A 15,517-nucleotide genomic window follows, 5' to 3' on the forward strand; every position below is an offset into this window, starting at 1 on the left:
TGCTGACGAAACAAGCAGACGCCTTTTTTTTCCTTTGCAGGTATACTCATCTGTCAAGGGTGCCTTCCCAGTATAAGGGTAGACAGGATTGTACATGACTTATGTTTATGTGTGTTCGTTATACCTAAGTGTTTGTACTTTTGTTTACAGGTCTCCCTCCCCGCTGTCCCCTTCCTTTCCTTCCCCCGCTTGACCACTCCATGGAGTCTGTGACAACAAACCAGACCGTGGTGGTGTCGAGAGGTGGACCATAAAAGCAACGTACGATTCCGAGGATTCAAGGTTGCGACAGAGTAACCGGCCCAAGTATACGTATCCTCCCGATCGTACATTGAGTATGGCCACTATAGACAACGTCATGGCCGCACTAGCCCTAATGCAAACAGAACTCGCGGCCGCTAGAGCAGAAACCGCTGCGCTACATGTAGTAGTAGATAGAATGCAGCGGAACCCCTTTAATGCTGGCATTTCTCAAGTAACCCATCCCACTCCTGTAGTAGTGGAGATGCCAACTCCCATTTCCCTGGGCCCCACCGGAGAGGTATTACGGGGACAGTAGCAAGGTCCAAGTATTCTTAACCCAAGTGATGTTACACTTCACATGCAAGGTCAAAGCCTTCGCTACCAACCATGCCCGGGTGGCATTCCTTCTCTCGTACTTGGCAGGGGATGCAGCCCAATGGGCCGTGCCTTTAGTGAAGAGCGATGACCCTCTGCTTTACGATTGGGACTCTTTTCTCAGTGCCTTCGAGAAAACCTTTAATCGCAGGGCCGCCACGAATTCAGCTGACCGAGACGTATTGGAGTTGCGACAGGGAAACAGAGATCTCATCTCATACTTAAATGACTTTCGAAGGTTGATTGCCGAGACCGACTGGCCGGAATCCAAACGAGCGGCACTATTCCAGCAAGGACTTAGGGACGAAATGAAAGATGTTTTGGCCCAGATAGACCCCCAACCTACTTCGTGTGAAGACTTAATAAATCTTACGTTACGGTTGGATCATCGCCTAAGCGACCGGAAAGGGGATCACAAGAAGAAGGAGCGCGTGCCCCCTCGATATGATCCACCCTATCGTGGAGAAACCCACTCCCTCAATAAACCTGAACCCATGGATATCGGATCGGTGCGGGCCTCACTCACCGCTGAGGAGAGAGAACACCGTAGAAAGACAGGCCTTTGTATCTATTGTGGCAAAAAGGGCCATTTTATTCGGGAGTGCTCATTGAGAACAAAATTTGCACGTCCAGACACCCGAAGGTCATTTCCAGCCACCTCCTCGTCGACGGCGGGAAACGATCAAGCTTGAGGACGAACGAAGGGACTTCTTCAAGCAGAACGTACATCCCTTCATTAGACCGGTACCATCTTAGCGGGAAAGAACACTATTTCCTGACGCTAGAGCTTCATATCCAAGGCAGGTGGAGGCAGATGCAAGCTATGCTGGACTCGGGAGCAACTGGGTGCTTCATCGATCATGAGCACGCGGTGGAAATAGGCCTTGAACTACTCGAGAAGAATCTGCCTGAAGCGGTGTACGCAGTGGATGGGAGACGTTTGGAGGCGGGTCCCATTAGGTTCTGCACCAAAGAAGTGGAAGTTCTCCATGGGAAAGACCACCTTGAAAGACTGGTCTTCAATGTTATCTCCGCGCCACAGTATGGACTTATCCTAGGCCTACCTTGGCTGAAGAAACACAACCCTTTGGTGGATTGGGAAAAACAAACTCTGACCTTCACATCTGACTACTGCCAACGGCATTGCAAGTCCATCCTCGTTCTCCCGGATACCCTTGAGACCGAAAAACACCACATTGCTACAGCGGCGGAACATCCAGTGACACTACCCGAAGACTATAGGGATTACGAGGATGTGTTTAATGAAACTTTGGCCGAAACCCTACCTCCCCACAGACAGTATGACTGCCAAATAGACCTATTGCCTGGGGCAGTGGTACCGACAGGAAGAGTGTACGCCCTGACTGAACCCGAGAACCTCCATCTCCGAGAATACCTGGATAAATATTTAGCCTTAGGGTTCATTCGGGTATCCAAATCACCGGCAGCGTCCCCGTTGTTTTTCATACCCAAGGCCAACGGCGAGTTACGCGCCTGTGTGGATTTTCGCGCCCTTAATGCCATCACCGTGAAGAATCGGTACCCGCTGCCTCTCATCCCTGTCCTTTTGGAACAAGTCCAAAAGGCCGTGATTTATACCCGTTTAGACCTAAAAGGGGCGTATCATCTGGTACGAATGCGACAGGGAGATGAGTGGAAGACGGCGTTTAAGACCCGGTACGGGCTATACGAGTACCGGGTCATGCCTTTTGGACTCTGCAACGCACCTGCCGCCTTCCAATATTTCCTGAATGATGTACTGCAGGAATTCCTTGATCGTTTTGTGGTGGTATATATAGATGACATCTTGATCTATTCTTCATCTATAGAAATACACCGAGCTCATGTAAGAACCATACTGCAGGCTCTACGCGACCACCTACTGTTCTGCAAGATCAGCAAATGCGAGTTCAGTGTCACCACCGTGGAGTTCTTTGGAGTAATGCTAACCCCTTCCGGGCAGGAAATGTCCACCAGGAAAATCCAAGCAGTAAAGGATTGGCCAATTCCTAAAACGGTTCGGGACATACAATGCTTCTTGGGCTTTGCCAATTTTTATCGTAGGTTTATCAATCAATTTTCCAAATTGGCCGCTCCCCTTTCGCGCCTATTACAGAAGAAGGTGGTATTTCAATGGAACGAGGAAGCCCAAAAGGGATTTGAAGCCTTAAAAGATGCCTTTACCTCCGCCCGGTGCTGCGACACGCCAACCCCGACCAACCATACATCGTAGAAGCGGATGCTTCAGAGTATGCGGTAGGAGCAGTCCTTTCACAGCGACACCTAGAGACTGGGCAAATGCACCCGGTGGCCTTCATGTCACGAAAGTTAAACCCCGCAGAGCGTAATTATACGATAGCTGAGAAGGAACTGTTAGCCATCAAGAATGCGTTCCAGGAATGGAGACAGTACCTGATGGGCTCCAAAAACGTGGTTACCGTTTTTACGGATCATCGCAATCTGCAATTCATGGCAGCAGCCCGACACCTGTCTCCCCGTCAGCTTCGTTGGATGCTCTTCTTTGCGGAGTATAACTTTATCGTAACGTTCCGCCCTGGAAGTGAAAACAAAAAGGCCGACGCGCTCAGTCGCCAGTCCTCTCCCGACACTCCTGAAACTCCAGCAGAGAATGCCATCGTTAATCCCAAGAATGTGATCAACGCCACAGTCACGGAACAATTCCTTAAGAGCATAGCACTCAACATTTCCAACGCCAAATGGATGGAATGGTTGGGTAATAACAAGGAGTGGTCGGTAAAAGGGGGGATCCCCGTACGAGGAAACCAAATACTGGTACCTATTCTTCGCTTAAGAAAACAAGTATTCGACTGGTGTCATTCCTTACCCAGTGCAGGACATAATGGCATTGAAAAAACCAGAGAGCGAATCCTGCGACAATTCTGGTGGCCCATAGTCAGGAAGGACGTAAGAACTTGGGTGGGTGAATGTACGGTGTGTTGTCAAATGAAGACCACCCACGCTCGACCGGTGGGTCTCCTACACCCTCTTCCTACGCCAATCATCCCCTGGAAACAGATATCCCTGGACTTCGTGGTCGGGATGCCTCCAGACAAAGGGCACACCGTAATTCTGGTTGTGGTGGACTATTTGACCAAGTTAGCTCACTTCATAGCCTGCAAAAAGATCCCGACCGCCGGAGAATTGGCATCACTGTTGCTGCATAATGTGGTCCGTCTACACGGATTGCCTCAAGTGGTAATATCGGATAGGGGGGCCCAATTCACTGCACACTTTTGGAAATCATGGTGTTCGGCCCTTAAGATCACATCCAACCTTTCCACTAGCTTCCATCCCCAAACCGATGGCCAGACAGAACGGGTCAATCAGACCCTCAAACAATACCTCAGATGTTATGGGGAGGTTGCCACCGAAGCCTGGGTCGAACAACTATGGCTAGCGGAAGTTGCGTATAATAGCGCCATGCATAGATCCATAAAACACACGCCTTTTTACTGCACTTATGGCTTTCATCCTGACTTTTCTCCCTTCCAGCATCCTGTGGGCCCAAAAAATGTGCCCGAGGTACGGGAAAGGATAACTCACATCCAAACAACATTGAAACAGGTTCGCAATGAATTGCTGAACGCAAAAAGACAGTACAAAACACAGGCAGACAAGCATAGGCGGGAAGGTCCCTCGTACAAAATAGGCGATTATGTATGGCTATCAACCAAGAACATCAGGTTTAAAAGATACAGTATCTTTAACCCACGCTACATTGGCCCATATAGAATAACGAAGCTAATCAATCCTGTGGTAGTGAAGCTAAATCTGCCCTCTTCCCTACGTATACATCCGGCTTTTCACATTTCCCTACTTAAACCAGCTAAATCAGGGGCGAGTAAAATCCCAGCCCCCGTTCTGGTGGATGGGGAGGTTGAGCATGAAGTGCGGGGCATACTAGGTTCAAAGATCCACCCCACCCGGTTGTGGTATCTGGTCGCTTGGAAAGGCTATGGTGAAGAAGAAAATTCATGGGAACCTGCTAGGGCCGTCCACGCTCCTAGATATGTGCGGATGTTTCACAATCGTTTCCCTCACAAACCTTGCCTCTGTCAGTGTTCTTCAGGAGAGGGATGTACTGTCAGGAGCCACGTCGGAAGACACTGAAGAGGCGCCACAGGAGGTTCCCGTTCCGACCGGCCTCAGGACTACAATTCCCATGAGCCCCGGCCGAGGCGCGTCGATGACATCAGCGCGACGCGCAAGGAAGGTATTTCCGGGGCTGAACACTCCATGCCGGTGCCGGTTACTCCAGACGCTGAGGAGCACTCGCTGCCAACGGTCCGGTAAGGGTGCAGTAGCACCAAATCTTGGGGTCTCTCGAGCTCTAGTGTGGCAGTGCTTCGTAGTGGAAGCGGCAAAGTCTTGGTAACGCATACGCTCCCGTTGGCGGAATCCATGTCCGGATTCTTGCGGGAGGTAGGCTTGTTTGATTTCTCCTGGGAAGCCCCGGCTGGGGGAATCCTTCCCCGGAGCAGATAGTGGACCGCGCAGTGGCATCTGCCCCGCGTGTCACTTACTACCTACCTGTGATTTGCTGGAACTTGTGATTGCAGGAAAAACTAATGACATAAACAGGCAGAAGCCTTACAGGTGTGAGACGTATCAGACCTTGGTGTGTGACAATTATCGTTTATCATTACCAGTGTGAATAGCGCCCGGAGTGGCGTATTGTGTGACAATTATCGTTTACCATTGCCAGTGTGAAAAGCGCCCGGAGTGGCGTATTGGGTGATCTAGCAGTACCCAGTGAATGTTAAGTTAGTGCATTAATTCCTCAAGAGAGGGTGCTGTGTTTCTGTTATTTACCTACAGGGGAACGTGCGCCACTGTCAGCCCTGCACCCCTGTACCTTCAAGCTCTCAGCCTCCTGGGGTAGGTGTTGATACATCTTTGAGGGGATCACAAGACAATAGGGGTGGGGCCGCTCTTGCTAAAACAATGTGGTTCTTGTTTTTTAGACACAATTGAAAACTGCTACTTCCTACTGCTGACGAAACAAGCAGACGCCTTTTTTTCTCATCTGTCAAGGGTGCCTTCCCAGTATAAGGGTAGACAGGATTGTACATGACTTATGTTTATGTGTGTTCGTTATACCTAAGTGTTTGTACTTTTGTTTACAGGTCTCCCTCCCCGCTGTCCCCTTCCTTTCCTTCCCCCGCTTGACCACTCCATGGAGTCTGTGACAACAAACCAGACCGTGGTGGTGTCGAGAGGTGGACCATAAAAGCAACGTACGATTCCGAGGATTCAAGGCTGCGACAGTGTGTTGAATAAGTGTTGAAGAGGTATATAATGGTGCTATGTAAGTTGTCTAAAAGCAGTAGAAGAGTGATAGATGCTGTAAAAGTTGTATTGTGTTTTTGTGGGCTAGTATAGGCTAAGAGGTGTATAGAGTCGGGGTAGTATAGTATTTGCCTTGTATATTTTGAATAAGAGGAGACGTGTGTTGTTAATTTTTTTGGAGGTGTGTTAGAGGGGTATAGGACAGCTATAGGTGAGTAATGTAATACATACTTGTATTTGGCTGTGCCTTGTCGTATTTAATATTTTTTGCCCATTAAATAGATGCACGGTGACATGGCTTATTGTAACGTATTCTCCAATATTTGTTTGAAACAGCGTTGCTTCTCTCCATAGTGTGACTTTTATTTCATCCGTGGCATCTTTCAAAGTAATTGATTTTATAGCAGTTTGTTGGCCGTTGATGAAGACAGTCTTTTTTTCTTCTTCCTAAAAGAGAATCCAAGTTTGTTAATAATATTTAATTTTATAGAGTGAGGTGTGTTGCGAGAGAGAGAGTGAGTGAGAGCTAGTCAGAGGGATAGAGAATAAAAGAGGTGTGTGTGTAGCAGAGGAGTTGTGTACTAAAATTTGGATGTTTTTTATAGATTGTGAATTTTATCTAGTGATAAATTGAGGAGAGAAAGTGAGAAATTGAGATGTGTGTATAGATAGAGATACAGAGGTTTGCATAGATTGAGTGGTGTGTAGAGATGAAGGTGTGTTAAGAGATTGTGAGTAAGAGTTGTGCAGATTTATAGACAAACCGTGAAAGTTGTTTATAGATATTTAATGTGCTCTGTGTGTGTGTATATATATATATATATATATAGAGCGACTGAGAACTGCAGATGTGTATTGTTATAGTGAGATGTGGGTTTAGATGCAAAAAGATGTGTGTCTAGGGAGTGTTTGGTGTTGAGAGCGATTGATGTGTGTTTGTTGATTGTAAAAGAGCGATAGTGATGTGTATAGAGAGAGAGGTGTGTAGAGAGAGACCAATACAGAGATTTTATTAGATAGACTGTTCTAGAGAGATGTGTGCATATATCTTGACGATTGAGGTGTGTAGAGAGAGTGATAGAGAGTGTTGTGTAGAGATAGAATGTTATGTGTTTATCGAGAGTGTGATAGAGAGTTGTGTAGAGTTATAGATAGGTGTTTAGAGAGATAAACAGGCTGAGTTGGAGAGTGAGGTGTAGAGAGCGTTTTTTTGTGATCGAAATATAGGTGTGCCGAGTGTAAGGTATGTATGTAGAGTTTGAGAGATTTAGAGAGAGGTGTGTAGACAGATATGGATGTTTTTTTAAATAGATACCATTATATTTTCTGAGAGAGAGAGAGAAAGATATGTATGGTTAGACCGAGTCTGAGTGGTGTGCTAAAACATTTTGCTCTAGAGAATAGTTAGGTGATAGCGAGATGCTGTCTAGTGTGTATTTAGGTTGATGATTAGATGTGTTTGTATTGTTAGTGAGAGGAATGAAATAGATAGATCTATTTGGCGTTGTTTTGAGAGAGTGCTATAGAGATAGTTGTGTAGTTTCCTAGAGATATGTGTATACAGAGAGAAAGACCCGGAAAGAGCAGTCTGTTTCGAGAGTTAGATAGAGAGAGGTAGAGCATAGATATTGAGTGGTTTAGTGATACTTACTTCAGAAATGGTGCCGCACACAGTCATTAAACTTTTCACTGTTGCATGTTTAATTTCCTTGATAGGTGATGCTGGTGGTGCTGGGGGTTGTAATATTTTCTCTGCTTCTTTCACTATGAAATCTTTCAATGGCATAGCTGGATATTTTGTGACTTTTGTTTGTTTGGTGATTAGTATTGAATTGTTTTTGAATAGGAAATTGCGAATTAGTAGTCCACAGTTTTCTTTTGTTTGCTGGTACAATTGTTCTTGATAGCAAGTAGCTTTAATGGTTCCAGTTGTATCTGCTAAAGCTAAATGATATAGTACTTTGTTTTCGTGTTTCGCATTTTTGTAGTTGGTTTTCTCTGAGCATTTGATGACGTTGACTCTTATTGGCTTCTGATATGGTTTATTTTCTTCGGCACAATTCTTAGCAATGTCTTGAATAGTCTGCATCTAAAATGTAATAAAAGTTAATGCATTGCTAAATTGATACCCATAAAGCTTTATGATCACTATAATAGCATTCTAATGTCCCATAGTTTTGCAATATGTCATTTGTGTATATGTGATCTAATATAGATTGGTAGTTTGTTGTGTAACAGTTTATGATTTGTTTGCACCGTAATTTTTTTTCGAAAAACTGCAGAAGTCCTGTAGTGTTTGAATTTGTTTCCCCTAAATTTATGTTGAAATCTCCCATTATGACGTATTTGCAGTGTGGGTAAAAGTTAGTGATGTTTATAATAGCTTTTAATCGTGAATGCATTAATGTATGTGGTGGCTTGTATACAATAATAATTATGTAATCAGTATTATTAATATGTAATGTGAAATGTATAATGTCAATACCTTCTTGCGTCTCATAAATAGGTAGAATACAAAGATTTTTCTTGTAGTAAAGTATCATTCCATGTTGTGTGTGTTGTGTATGGAATTTATCATATATCAAATGATAATATTGCTGTATTTCAAAATCATGTTCTTTTGCCTTTTTTGTAGTGTTTATCTCTGTCAAACAAATAATGTCTGCTTGTAACATGTTTTTGTCTGCTAACATGGATGTAAAATGTTTTTGAAGTGAGCGTATATTGTGTGCGATGATATTAAAATGTGCACTGTAATTTTGTAATTGTGGAATGGATATGTCTAGTGGCATATGCGCCCTTAATCTTTGCATTTCCTGGGAAACTTTTGGATGCACAAGAATTTTCTCCTCATCAAAATTTTGAATATATATGTTGTGTATAGATTTTGCTCTGCTTAAAGCCACATAATGCAAATGATGAATTTTACTGTTATTAAAGTGTATATAAAGTGGTTCTAGAGTTTCCCCTTGTGTTCTATGTATAGTGCGTGCGGATGCTTGCCGTAAAGGAAATTGTTTGCATTTAACTGTTATAAATTTCCTAGTAAATTGAAATTGTCTTGCTATAGGATGTATTGGTGTCCATGTATGTAAAATTGGTGAGTGATATAAATATTTATATTCCTCTGTGTAGATTTGCCAACCATAGGATTATCAAATGCCATCCATATAATAAATGGTGTATTGTTAATTATTTCTACTAGCTGTACTAAACCGGAAGCTCCATTTGTTAACCCATCACTAACATTGACATTGCAAGTTAAATCATATCGTAGTTGTAAAGCAATGTGTAATGTGTGTGAAAGGCCCATTGTTTTTGTTGGATCTTTTGGTAATTGTTTCAGTATAGTCTTTTTAACGTTTTCATCCACATCTGAACCCACGCTATCGTTAGCTATTGTTGTGTAAATGGGATAGTGTTCACTATGTTGTTGTAACACTCGGCTGTTAATTTCATCTACTTCTCTATTTGTGGACATTATATATGGAATTGTTTTCGAAAGGCTGGCACTAAGTGCTAATTCCCGTACTTTAATGCACGAAATATCTTCCTGTGTATGTTTTCCCTCGCGTAATCGGTTGAGCAATTCTGCAAAGTGTTTATCATTTTGTTGGCGCATTATTTTTGTTAGCTCAAATAGTTTGAAATGTTCTATCCATAAGTTAGTACTTAAAGGGCCATTCATTTGGTTTGCATCCTCAAAAATATATTTGTCAAAAACTGGTTTTAATTGGTATAGGTCTCCAATAGCTAATATGGAAACTCCGCCAAAAGGTTGATTTGAAGCTTTTATTTCTTGTTGCCTGTTATGGATAAAATTGAACATATTCCTGCCCACCATTGAAATCTCATCTATAATTATTACCTTTACATGCATCATTTGATTTTGAAGTGCAGTTCTATTTTCATGTGTCAGTGGCTTATAACTAAAACTTTGTGATACTGGTATTTTAAAAGTACTATGCAGTGTTCTTCCATTAATATTATGTGCTGCTTTGCCAGTTGGAGCAGTAAGCAATATATGAATATTGTCTGGATTTTCCCCTGCTTTAGTATTATAATACCGTAGTAATGTTTGGTATAGTGCAGTTATTAGAAAGCTTTTCCCCACTCCTGCACCTCCTGTGCAAAAGTATAGCATGGTTCGTCTTTTGTTTTCAACCAGTGCAAATGATGGTAAACAAAATTTAATTGTTCCCCAGTCAAATTGTGCATTATATGTTTGTATTTGTCATCAGGCAAAATAGAGTTGCTTATGCTTTGCTCTTCAGGAATGCTTCGAATCCCTAAATCTAATGACAAGTCATATAGATTTTCTTGTTCTTTATAGTTACCTTCTTTGCATAATGTTTCTGAAGTAATTATTACTGGGGAAAGTGGAGGAGTTACTATGAATCCCTCACTAATATCACCAATATTTTTTGGAATCTCCCCGTCATTGTAGTTATACCTTTTAATTTGTGGATCTACAATGTTTTTAACTTCGAGATACCTTTCATAGTAAGTGTTATTGTGCAATAACATTTTGTGTTCTACCCTCCATGGGTAGTGAAGCATTAGTATTTCCCTGTAATAATTTTCCTTGTTAAATCTGCAGTAACGTATTATTCTGCTGCGTGTGCGCTTAGTTAAGGCATATTTTTTCTCAAACGCTACACTTTGCCCCTCCTCTCCTGTGCATTCTATTTGTATTTCTTCCTCATCTGAGCTGTAAAAATTAGTTTCTGCAAGCAAGTTTTCAGAGTCATTTGTTTCTTTTGGAAGTAGTTTTTTATGGACATAGTTGAAATTAGCAGCATAATCCGCTAATGTACAATTTTCTAATGTTTTTGGGCGTTGCAGTATTTTACAATAATATTATCACATTGGATGTTAGTAGAGTTATCTTCCAGAGCATTAATACTCTCCATATCTCGCATTAAATATGTTCTTTTTTCAGGAGGGCTAGTATTAATAAACACAAATGATCGTGAACTTTTCCTTAATGGAATTTGAAGACTGAGGTATGCGGCTTCTTGAGCACTAATTTCTGTACAGTTTAGGAATTTGTTCCCTATGTGCCTAAGTTGTTCTTTTACAACAGTATTGCATTGTACCTCTTTAGCCGCCTGTGCAATAAGTTTGCTCATCCCTCTCTGTGACTTACTGATATATGAAATGATGTAGACCGCACAAGCATAAGCATCTAGTACAAATTGCAAGTCTATGTTTGCTCTCCAAGCTTCTAGAATAGTAGGATTATAGTTATTAATAAAACATTCTCTCGGGTTTCGTTTTAAAAAGATTGTAGTTTTTTTCAGTGTAGTTTGTATAGAAGTAACATACTGTTTATTGTCCATATTGATCATGGCCAAGAATTCTTCAAAATTTAGCGTATTAAAGTTAGCACTATTTATAGCCTCATGGATGACTTTTATATTTCCTTTCCACTGTTTATCTGTTTCGTCCTGTGGCAAAGGATCGAGTATTAGAGTGTCTGGCATTGGATATTTAGGATAGTGATATTTGCAGGTTCTTTGGTTTTTCCTCCTGCAATTTTTAGTGTGTCCATGCCTTTGTAGAGCAATTAAAGGCTGCAAATGTGTTGTTTCAGACTTATGACATGTGATGTATTTATCAATAAAGGCAATTACTTCATCGACTGTTGATACACCATATCGTGGTGCTTTTTTTATCCATAGTAATGCATGTATATGTGGTGAACCTCTCTGTTGAAATTCAACTCTGTAGAAGTAGTCGACTATTTCCCCAATGGGATTTTCCTTATGCATCAAAACTGACTTAAACAGTTCCCTAACTTGATAGTCAAAATGCCTTGCACATGTAATCGGATCTTGTTGTATTAATTTACACTTATTTTCCCAAGACATGTTTAAAAAATCTGCCTCAGTGCAAGGTTCTAATTGTTGTATGCGTAGTAGTATATTGATTAAATGTTGCCATTTAGTTTCAGCAGCAGATAAAGTGAGAAAAAAAGTTGGGATTCCAAGTTGCCTTATCATAGCAAATAGATATTTTTTGCACTTTTCCCAATATGGTGGTGAACTGCGGATAGTTTTTAAGATTTTGTAACCCTCATTGTATTGCAAGACATTACCTAAATTATATTTGATGTCTTTAGCAGTAATAAATTTTCCACCGGTAAAATGTTTCCGTAGTGAAATGTAAATTTTTCCTTGGATTTGCTTAATATGCAATTTTTTGAGTTTAAAGAGAACATTATTAATTGATCTTGCGACTCTCCTGTCACAACTTCTTAATTCCCATTGGCAAATAGTGCTATAGTGTACAGGTACGTGTCTATTATTATTGTCAGGCCTTCGCTCACCACAAAAAATGGTAGGGAAAGCTAAAAATTCTGAATCTTTATCTTCATATAAACCTCTTGGGGTGTTATGTTCGGCTGGTGCTAAACTTAAGACATTAACACATTCCTTGGTAATAGTTTCATTAGTTAACATAGTATCTAAATTCCCTGCTTCCTTGTGATCTGAAGTATCAGATGAATAATTTGTGTCAGACGTTTGATCGCTATTACTTATTTCAGGTGGTATATACTCCCAATCTGGATTAATGGTGACGCCATATTCATTAAACAGTGAACTATTGGTTGCTAGCCATAGAGCTGCCTGTTTGACCGTATTTGGTCTAACATTCTCAAAATGTGTGTATGATTTGTAGACTAACTTCCTTTTCAATTTCACTGGTATTGTCATGGCGTCATTAATTTGTCTTGGTAAAATGGTAACAGTTCCCATCACATCTGCCGGTACATTAACTACAGCACCTTATAATGATTTTTGGAACCCCCGTGGCAAAGAGCGAATTTGTAGGAATGGAATTCTAGGAGAAACTAATCGCTCCTCTAAATTATGCAAGTGTAATTGTATTGGTATATCTGGGAATTTCATCCCGTTTAAAACAGATCATGGTGGTATTTTATCCTTTTTAATGTAACGGTAGCAACTCCTGCAAATAAATTGATTTTTTGTGCTACTAATGTCACATAGCACAAATATGTCACTCCTGCAAACACTATGTGTATTTACTAAATATTGTTTATGCCACAATTGATTACAAATAGTACAAATGTACTCTGGGCCATGCAATATTGCTTTATGAAAGTTTTTAATTACCTCCCTAATACTTTGTGTATTTGTTTGGGGTGACGTATGTATTGCAAATTCATCTTGTTTGTTCTGTTCCACACACCTTTTTTTATGGGTGTGTAATTCTTCTGCTCTAGTACTAGTGCATGGCCTTTTTTTTGCTTTTCTTGGTACTAAAATATCCCTTCTCTGTCCTATGTTTTGTGTAAGTTGATTTGTTCCCACAACATCATTATTTTCTTGTGACATATGTGAATAATTAATATCATTGTCACGTTTGTCCTGGTGTAATATTTCCCTTGTTGTTGACGGACAGATTATTGTCTCAATACTTTGCTGTAAAGGCATTCCTGTCCTATGTACATATAGTCTTTCACTTGTATTTAAATCTGCCTTTTTCGTGTGTTCCCTAACATATTTTTGTAATGTTTCTTTTTTAATGCTACTTATACGTATTGGAGTTAACTCAAATTGCACTAGATCTTCAAAGGGATTTTTTATGCAGCGTGCAAGTTTTGTTATATAGTCCATAAGTCCTCCAAATGTTGTTATTTCAATACTTATGCATGTTCCAGTAGGATGAGGCATGCTTTCATTGTCCCTGCTATGTGAATCAAAGACAAAGAATGTCTGTCTATATTTTAAAATAGCAATCACATATACATTCATACAAAGTAGTATGCCATAATGCCTATCAAGTGTTAAAATTTAATGCAGTTGCAATATCTGGATATTCGTTAGCAAATCGTTTGAGCACGTCTCCATAATAAGGTGTACGTAGTGTAATTGAATAAAAGCTGTTATTGTGTTCTATATATTTAGGCAAGTCATCTGGATGCATAAGAGTTTCCTTGTTAATCGAATGCATGTGTCTATATAAAGCATCCCCAAGGTCCATAATATAATGTAGATCATTTGCCTGCCATGTATTAACGGGTTTGTAAAAGCTATGTAAAAGAGCAAAAGTACTATTTGGCAGGCATTGTTTTCCTTGTGATTGGCTATGAAATCTTTAATTTCCTTGATGGTAACTAGCCTGTAGGATTTTGTGCATAGTATATGTATTGGTGCTATGTAATAGGTATTAAGGATCGATCGGACGTATGGCCCCTGTTGTGAAATTGTTGTGTAATTTGCAATTGAATATAGTAATGCTCCGCAATGCCTTTCTAAATATTAGCAAACCTTCTTACCTTAATTTCTTTTAGTATTTTCTTGCACAACTGGTACCTGTTTATCAATAAAAGAAAAAGTGTGAGTGAGATGTATTTATCCCTGCCACAACATATCAAAACTATAATTGTTTATAAAGCATTTGATGTGAAAAGCGGTTTATTTTTGCTTGGTCGAGTGTGTTCCTCTGTGAGTAAGGGGAACTATTTCTCGAAATGCTATTGATTAATGTTTATTTTTACCCTATTGTTTTGTTGGATTCACATTGTGTTGTAAGTGGTACCAGCATTGGCTTTCTATACAGCGAATTGAGATTTGGACATCGTGTGAAACTAACATTAAAATAGATATAGGGCGATATAGTTAGAGATATGTAGCTTTACTTCTAATGAACTATTTTTTTGTACTAGTTGGTTTTTAGCGATTTTTTTTTTCTGCAATTGGTAATCCAATGCCACCCCATTTATATTTAATGTTTAAATGCAAAGCTATGAGCTGAGCTATGTGTGTATACCTTTATTTTCTCTATGTATGCGAACAAAAGACATTACATAGAATGTTTCTAAAGACTTATTGAGCAACCTGAATGTGTGTGAGTGTCAGTGAGTGTGTGTGTGTGATAGAGTCTGTGAGTGTGTTAAGAGTGTATGTGACCGAGTGTATGTAATTTTGTGTGTGAGGTAGAGTGTGTGATGCAGAGTGTGTAATAGAGAGTTTGTGATGGAGAGTGTGAGGTAGAGTGTGTTAGGGATTGTGTGAGAGTGTGACAGAGTGTGTGTGTGCGAGTGCACGTCATAATTTTGGTGAGAGAGTATGTGAGGTACAGTGGTTGTGTTAGAGCATATGTGAAAGACCGTCTGCGAGATATTGTTTGTGAGTGTGTATTTGTGGAAGACTGCATGTTATTGAGGGTATGTGTGTGTCCCTACCATTGCGAGAGTATGTGAGTAAGTGTGTGTTATTGTATGTGTGATACATTTTTTCTTGAGAGACTGTGTATTTTAAAGGTAACGAGTATGATGTTGAGTGAGAGTGTGTGTGAGTTTAGTACCAAGTGTGTTCGAGTGTGTGTGAGATATGTGAGAGAGTGCTTTGTTTGTGATGGCGTCGAAGTTAGCGTTTCAAAACGTATTTATTGCATGTTTGACTATTACAATTTTCCGGGACTATGTTTTTGACCCTGACGAAAATTACTTCTGTACTTAGTATATAAACGCTTTTGATATTATTTGTAATGTATGCGACGTGACATCTTGTTTCTTTCTCCTTTGAATGCTAGTTTTGCTTGTTTTTTTAGGACCACA

General features: G+C 40.6%; 1 protein-coding gene across 1 annotated transcript; it reads right to left on the bottom strand.

The window, feature by feature from the left end:
* Nucleotides 1–5,324: 5,324 nt before the first annotated feature.
* Nucleotides 5,325–14,275, bottom strand: LOC146821839 (uncharacterized). Its single transcript, XM_085609918.1, has 4 exons — nt 14,234–14,275; nt 7,580–8,017; nt 6,160–6,375; nt 5,325–5,378 (listed from the first exon to the last, which is right to left on the bottom strand). Exons 2-4 carry the CDS (start codon nt 8,015–8,017, stop codon nt 5,325–5,327), a joined length of 708 nt encoding a protein of 235 aa, XP_085466044.1. The 5' UTR covers nt 14,234–14,275.
* Between the last annotated feature and the right edge of the window lie 1,242 nt (nt 14,276–15,517).

The sequence above is a fragment of the Triturus cristatus genome, chromosome 6, assembly GCF_964204655.1.
Source record: "Triturus cristatus chromosome 6, aTriCri1.1, whole genome shotgun sequence".
Classification (NCBI taxonomy): domain Eukaryota; kingdom Metazoa; phylum Chordata; class Amphibia; order Caudata; family Salamandridae; genus Triturus; species Triturus cristatus.